Consider the following 8,253-nt stretch of genomic DNA (forward strand, 5'->3'; position numbering starts at 1 on the left):
AGGTGGTGCAGAACGTCAGCGTGTGAAGCAGGAAGGAGGTGCCTGCTGATCTGCCAGGCAAACAGGGAAGGTGTAAGTGAAGTTTTTTTAGTTTAAAAATTATCCTGCACTGCCCTGTGGCAACAGAAATATAAAACAGCACAGCTCCCTGCTGTGAGCAGCATAAAGCCAATTAATTACAGTTTGTAAACGAGCAGGGGATGGAGGGTGAGCTCTGAGTGTGGGAGCAGCTGCTGTGTCCCAGCCACTTCCGACCCGTCCCTGCCCTGGGGAATGTGTGGGAAAGCGGGATAATGAGGGAAATAACCCAAACCTTGACACACTATTTTGGGTAGGTGTATCCTAAATTAAATCCCATTTAGTAATTAAATCCCATTAACTGCAACAGGTGAGAGATCCAACTCAGCAGACTTCACCCGCAGCAGCAGATCCCTGATGTTTGCCTTCTATAAATCCTGAACTTTTAAAAAAAGCAGTATTTTTATCTGAAAATTTCATTTCTTTCAGCTTCAAACCTGAAACTGTAAACAAAACATGCATACAAGTCATGGTGTGAGAAAGTGTTCTAGAACAACTTTATTGGAATGATACAGGAATGGTTAATATACAGGTTAAATCCTCAATGCCTGCTTTCTACATAGGAAAAAAATAAGAAAGAAAAGAACAAATTCAGTTCTTGCACCCATGGAAACAGAAAACCAGCACAGAGGTAACAGATTCCTGGCACTCCTAAAGTCATGCAAGAGATCTGCATCAGAAAACTCAAGTTTTACACACACAACAAAGAGATTTTCGGTATTTTCAGTTTGTGTCGGTGCCTTGTTCCCCGGACAAAGGAATAATTCAGCCTGGCTCACCAGAGCTGCCTGAGGAATGCTGATACAGTTTGAATGCTCCCATATGGCAAGGGGGGGGACAGACGAGGGCAGTGACTTTGCTTTCTTAAACTTGGCAATTTTCTTGACCGTTGAGACAGGGATTGACCTCGTTTCAGAATGTTTTGGGTCGCTGAACTGACAGAATTTGGCAGAGACTTTTAATTACAGCTTCCCCAAAATAATGGCTGTAATTCACCAAACTTGCAGAGAAAGCACAGCAAACTGGTGTGGGTACAGAGACCTGTGTGTCAAACCCCACTTTCCTCACCACACTTCACCTAGTATTCCACAGCTGCCAAAAACTTGAGCAGGAATTTAGACACAGAGAAAAATTCAGCCAATATTAAGAAAGAAAAACAACTTCATTCAGAAAGATGAAATCATAGTGAACAACAAAAATCTGATGCTGGATTTAAAACGTAACCAAACTTCCATCCCCCAAAGATCTTAAATTTCACAGAATTGCAGTGATTCCTGACAAAAGCTGTTAATAAAAGAGCACAGTTGTGTGTGTGTTCATCTTTAAGGTCAGGTAGCATCCATCCATCCCTCTGCCTTGTGATGCTGTGCTGCTTTTGTAAGCATAAGCTTCCAACAGCTTCCCAGGCTCCCAAAATGATAAATCAGGAATTAAAATATGGCCAGGAATTACAGGCTCCCTCTTGAGCACTGGGAGAACACACAGGTTAATATTGCACATGGTAAATTCACCCACACAAGACACTGAGAGATTTGCAATTCCTGTAATAGCTTTATGATATGGCAATAAGAATGGAAATGTAGTTTTTAAACCTTTAAAATAAAAAAAAGAAATCTTACTTAATTACAGTAACTTTTGCTATTCAAACATTTATTTCCTCATTTGAAAAAATACTATATGAACCTAATGGCTACTTGAACATGCAGTGAGATGTTTAATGCTCTAAGCAGTGTGAACTGGTATTTTTGTAGAGAAATACATTAAAGGCTTTCACCCTTACACAGGTAAGGAAAGGCCATTTCTGGCTGTTTTGGCTTGTTTGCAACATTGAATCTTGCCCCAGATGTGTCATCCCTCGTGCTTAGGCAGCTGTGAGAGACCTGTGTCTGTTGCCCTTTTTGTCCAAAGAGCCCACAAAGATCACTTAAATGGGAAATACATGGGGTTTGTTGGGGGTTTTATCACCTGTACAGTGTGTAACAATACAAACCTTAAATATCCATTCTACAGAAGACAAACACAACTTTCCAAAGTGACTACAATGGTTAAACTACACAGTACCACCTACAAATTCATCTGAAACCAGGAAAGACACTGAATATTTACTGTGTAACTCAGTAACATTTTTGAGGCAACTCAGGCACTAAATTAGTATCTGACGAGGTTTTAGATGCTGTTTTCCATAGTTTAAATAGTTGGATCTCTAGGTAAAACCCATCTGCATTTTTAGTACTAAAATAGTTTCTTTAAGTTTACACAAAATGGATGAATTGCCAGGACAGTTTAAACTAAATGTAACTCATTCATGTCTGATTGCTTGGGCTCCCATCAGAGCCCACTCCTGCTCCCTACCCTGAAATTCCCATTCCCATCCTTTATTCAATTTGTGTTATGGACAGTGAATGCTGCAAGCACCAATCAAATGTTAGAAATCACATCTACATTTCTTGAAGCAGAGACAGTTTGGACTATTTTATAAAAAGCTGTGGAAATTCCCTTTACAGACATTTAAGGCAGTTGAAATTCATGCTTGCTGCTTGGCCAGTGCTTCAGCTTCCTGAAACAGCAAAAGAGAATTATATGTTAGTAGTTTCTCAGTATGTTTCCAAAGGAACACTATAAAACAATAACCTGCATTTTTCAATTTTCTTTCAGCCTTTGTAAGGTGATCACAAGTGGGAACAGAATGACAACAGAAGAAATGCAAAAGGAATTTCCTTTTGGTTTCTCCGAGTGTACTTTTGACTGCAGATTAAATTAATTACCTGCTAGCAGCACCATGACCTACAAGGGGATGAACGAGAGATGAATTCCCAGTGCCCTCAGTGCAGCACCTCAGCAAGGACAGCCTGGTTTATTTGAAAGGACAAAGTTCAACATCTGCCAAGATGTGTTGGAGCCATTTACTTTTGTGACTGCATAGAAATACTCAAGATAACAGATTCACTATCATTGTTACCATGAGCCAGCTTGCTAAACAAACAAAACACATGAGGAGAAAGGACTAGGAGGGCAATTTCCAAGACATCTGTACGATTTTTTTAGGAGACAGTGGGTGACCCCAGCCTGCAGGGCAGGAAGTCCCACGCGTATCTCCCGTATCTTGGACGTGGTGGCTCACTCTGGTTTTCCTGGCTAACTGCCCTCATCCTGCCTTTGAACTCAGGGCGTGGGAAGAGCCTGGCTTGGAGCTGCGTGCTCCTGGCCTGTGCTCTGCTCTGCTGGCCTGTCACAGGTCAGAGAGCGGGGCAGGATGTCACCAGGGCTCGGATGTCACCGTGCACCCACAGCCTTGCGCGAGGACATCCAGGCCACCTGCGGCACAAAAGGCAGGTGAGCAGCGAAAGGAAGATCAAAAAGAGCTACAAAGCCTGGAAAAAAGCAGCATGTTTGATATTCTCTAAAACACAAGTGGTTCTTTGAATGGTAAGAATGAGGAGAAGGTTCCCTAGGCTTTGTAACAACTCCTTTAACAAGCCCAGGGCACTGCAATGGTGACAGTTCTCTGCTTTTTGGGGTTTTTTTCCAAGACAGAGTACTTCTCTTCAGAACAGGCAGTGAAAAGCTGGAGAGGATTCCTGGTATTTCCCTCATGCCCAAGAAGGTTGGTACAAGTAACCTGCTAACCTATTTTTCTTGAAGATCAAAGTCCATTTCCTTGGGCATAGGCCTCCAAGTTATCTGGGAGAGGCTCAGCTTTCCAGGCTTGACACTGTCCCTCTTTCACACTTTCCCTTATTTCTCCCTCAAGGCTCCTCACTGAGCATCCTCTCAGTCCTTAAATCCTTCATAAAGAAATAATTAAACATAGTTTTTAACTCACAAAATCCTTTAAAATCCACACATATTGCTTGAAGTAGAGATATGTAAGGTAAACTAAAGGCCAGTCTTTTCCAGAGCTTGTCCAGAGTTTGTCCAAAGGACAAACCAAACCACCAGGACTCAGGAAGTAATTGCTTGAATCTACCATGGTCACTTCTGAGCCAGTCCTGTTTAGCATTAATATCAAACCTTTGTGTTCAGTCAAGTAACTTCCCAAATCTCTCTTGATGGCATTGAATAGAGGTTTCCTGCCAAGGTTGCTCCCTGCCATTTTCTGCAGTTGCCATGTCATTCCCTACAGCATTATATCCAAGTTTCACACAGCTATGCTGGAAACATCAATTTCAGCACCTACAAATCTGATTACCCTCCTCAGCAGTTCGCAACCAACTTGACTGGACGTTCTAAGTGTCAGAGGGATTCCCAAAGTCAGCCCCAGAGCAGGATGCAGGGGGTACTAGGTCACTTCTGCAAAGGTTATTTACCGTCATCAGCCCAACATAACATAGAAATCCAGCAGAGTACAGTTGTGTTCTATACCTCTTGTTTAAAATTCACCTTTTCCTTAGGTGAGGACAGAATTGGAGCATCCCTTAGGACAGAAGCAGAGCTCCTGACAGCCATGCTGGCTGCTCCTGCCAGCCGGCAGGTCTGGGTAGCAGCGATGCTCCTAACGTTACTGAGACAGGTGACCTGATTTGTTATGGCAGCAGCTGCTCTCTGGTACCACTGCACTTCCCAGGGGAAAGGCACAAGCTTCCCTGCATCCCACAGTCTCAGGATTGTGTCCTGGTTCCCTGGCTCCATCCTGCACACTCTTCTGAGCAGTGCTGTGCACTGTTCCAAGGAACTTTACCAGGACTGAGGCGCTGTGTGCAGCTGGTCTAATGCTGGCAGTAGGTAATGCTGGGGTGCAGATCTGTGCAGCTCTGCACAAGGCAGTTTTTCCTCATCACACTATTCCCAGCAGAGCTATGGCTGGAAATCTGGCTTCCAAAACTGCTTCAGTCTGCCCCACAACCTGCAGTGCTCACTGCCCATGGGTCACCATCCACCTTTAAAATTAGGTCTCTTAGTGATGTGCACAGCACGACCTTCGACTCGTACATGAGTAAAGCTGAAAGGGAGCGGTGTGTTTATCCACTGGAACAGGAAAGCTGGAAGTGACCTGGAGGATCCTGCTGCTGTCAAGTGAAACGTATAAAGCAGGCTTGTCTTATCCTATCAAAATCAAAAGGAGAATTCCAGCCCATTGCATCCACAAAACAGCAGCCCAGTTCATAATTGGCAAAGGAAAATAAGCTTTAGATAACAAGCCAGAGGAAAAAAATTACTCTGAAGCAAGACCATGTTATTTCAGAAACAGCAGCTCTGGTTTCAAGAGATTTTCTAGTAGAAAAATCTCATCAAAATTTCACATGAATTAAATTTTTTTACTGAATTGAAAATATTCTTAGATTTTGGGATTTTTCATCTAGGTTTCTTATGCTTTCTTCAGTGCAAATATTAACTGCTCTTTTGAAAATGAAGCCTGAGAACCTCTGGAGACTGAGTATCGCCCAGAGAAATGGATGGGGAAAATGACAGCACATGTACCAGATCCTGTTCTGAGCAGAGAAGAAGGAGGTGAAAGCCACAGGCTCACTGTGAGGAGGTGCTCGCCTACCTTTGACCCAGGAGGTGCAGTCAAGCCCAGGAATGCGTACACGGCGTTGTTCTCCCGCGCCTCGAAGAAAGCATCGTAGTCCTTCACCACGGCAGGAGGGAGAGGGAATAAAAGACAGGACAGAGGAGTAAATTGTCAGAAATAATCTCAACTCAGTTTGGGGTTTCACGCAACCCACACCAAGCAATCTACTTCCTGTGGCCAAATGCAAAATCCAGTGTCAGCTCAGGTACGTGGTGTCAGCACTAACAGCACACAAACTGGAAAGGGACAAGCTGGGAATTCATTCTATGTTCCAGCGAGATGTTGCTGTGAGGTACTCCTGCCTCTCCCAAAGGGACAGACTCCACACAAGGCAGGTGTTGTCACTGGTCTGGTGTGGACATTCCTCCTGCAGAAGCAGCTGAGCCTGGACCTTGTCATCAGAAACCCTGATGTTCCCAGATGTCACTGCTGAATCCTGATAGGAATGGCAATTGTCCAACTGTGGAGTCCAGCTCTTAAATCTGTCAGAAGTTCAACTGGAACTTTTACACTAAGAGTGCACCTTTCCCATCATATTTCCCACTAAGGATTAGTCTGTGCAAGTGAAGGCAATGGGGGGGCACTGTTCACTCACAGTGCACTACAAATGCCCTAAACACATACAGCCACTTCCCAAGAAAATTAAGTTAAAAAATAATTAAATAAAAAGAAATACTAGTTGCCAAACCCCAACTAAAGGAACCCAGAAGTTTTGTGCAAGCTCCCTGGTGTCCAAGTTACCACACAATTCCCTTGCTCCAACTTCTGAATTTGGCAAGGATCAGTTCAGTGACTTTCCTGCTCTCCGTTTTAACTGATAAACATTACCAGCCTCCTCCAGCTTTCCTGGGCAATGTTTGGATGCAGGAGTCTTGGCTGGGAAGCCCAAGGCAGGCAGCAGCTCAGTCGCAGGGTGGACTCAGGGAGAGCTGTTTAGGACACCCTGCTCTGGATTCCTGACTGACTGGGCGGCAAAAGCCGGAAGAACAGCAACTGGGGGGGCAGCTCTAAGGGGAGGCTGCTGCAACTAGAACAGAACAAAGTACAGGGACCAGAAGATTCCAGCTGCCTGGACTTCAGGGGTATCAAATTATTGCTCCATTTGCACATGCAGCATTCACATGATGTTTGATAAAAATGTGTGTGATTATGGTAAATCCTCCCTGAAGACTTCTGTTGACAGGACTGGGGCTGCTTGATAACAAAGGGATTGTTTATCTCACTGGTGCACAGTCCATGAGCCTGCTCCGAAGCATCTCCCAGGACAGGAATTCCTCAGGCTGAGGAGCAGGGCTCATGCCAGCCCACACAGCATCTCCAGTTCCAGCCTCTCCGCTATGCACGGGCCAGGAAGGCCAATTTGCTCTTTGCTCTGCCAGTTGTGCTGCATCAGATGGAACAAACAGAGAACTTCATGCTTGAGAGGCATCAGATAAAGACAGAAAGAGGTTCAAATTCTGGGCACAGAATTAACTTTTACTTTCCTGAAAGCTGAACCACAGCAACTCAAATCCAGCAACACAAACTGATCGAATTTCAAAAGTCCAACGTGACATCAACCAAACTTTTGGGAAAAAATAAACCCATAGCAAGAACCTTGTAACCAGCTCCTCCTCAGATAACTACTGATTCTTATGTTTGTCACTCCAAACCAAGCTTTTTCCATGTCACAACCAGTCACAAAAATTTTGAGAGCCAAGTGGCACAACTGCTCATTGCAGATATTATTTCAAATTCTGCTTCTATTACAACCAAGAAAAATTCTTGGCACATTGAGAATAATTTCTTTCAGAAGGCACAGATTTGTCTCACAAAGGTCCAGATCTGGCAGGTCTTAACGTACAGACTGTGCAGGTCAGAACCAGACATCAAAAGGACTAGAGGAATGCACACTGTGAGCTCTGTTCAGAAGATACTGAGTTTTAAAAATAAAACTAACAGTTAATCTAATAATCATTCAAGCATGGCCTGCTGGGTACAAGTACTGCAGGGCAACTTACTTTTGATCAAGCATTAAAATAATTACAGTAGGATTTGTGTTTGCAACGTGAGTTTTAATCTGTCAAGGCACTGGAGTAAGTGAACCACAGCAGCCTTCCTTGTGCAAGCAGCACACAGAGCTGATCCCAAGAAGGATCAGAAAACTGATTTATGATCATGGCAGACATCAATTCATATGATCTGGGACTCACACCTACTGACAAATCCCACATGGGCAGAACAGATCTCTGAACTTGCTACAGAACATAAGGTTGGTGTAAAAGGGCCAGATTTCTGTGAGGTGTTAGTTCACAATCATGGGGGAAATGAGGATTAAAAAAACCTGGGAACTTTCAGAGCCATAAGATGGGAAAAAAAACACAGGAAAGGAAAATTATATATGTACTGCAAGGTAGGATCCAAATCAAGAGCTCTACATTTTAATCTCTTCTATGGTGTGACTAGAATATTCAAGAATCAATTATTACTAAAAGCCCAAGATGGGGGGAAATGTCTAACACCTCCTACAGCCTTCCCAGTTTGGGCAACTGCAGCTGGGCAAGCTCTGCCTTGCTGCTCACCGCAGTGAAGCACAGGCGGTGGCACTGAGGAAGAGGAGTGGGGTGAGCACAGGGAGAGCCCGACAAGAGTGGGATGAGCACAGGAGAGCTGGAGGTGAGCGG

At 44.1% G+C, this 8,253-nt stretch overlaps 1 protein-coding gene across 1 annotated transcript in view; it reads right to left on the reverse strand.

Annotated features, from left to right (window-relative positions):
• Window positions 1-548: 548 nt before the first annotated feature.
• SH3BGRL (SH3 domain binding glutamate rich protein like) overlaps window positions 549-8,253 on the reverse strand; it is a 30,418-nt gene continuing 22,713 nt past the window's right edge. The window contains exons 3-4 of the mRNA XM_015626740.3: window positions 5,567-5,647; window positions 549-2,635 (exon numbers count right to left, since the gene is read on the reverse strand). Of these exons, the coding sequence (XP_015482226.1) occupies window positions 2,603-2,635; window positions 5,567-5,647 (114 nt within the window). The 3' untranslated portion in view covers window positions 549-2,602. The remainder of the gene's footprint in view (window positions 2,636-5,566; window positions 5,648-8,253) is intronic.

This window comes from Parus major, chromosome 4A, assembly GCF_001522545.3.
Source record: "Parus major isolate Abel chromosome 4A, Parus_major1.1, whole genome shotgun sequence".
Classification (NCBI taxonomy): Eukaryota; Metazoa; Chordata; class Aves; order Passeriformes; family Paridae; genus Parus; species Parus major.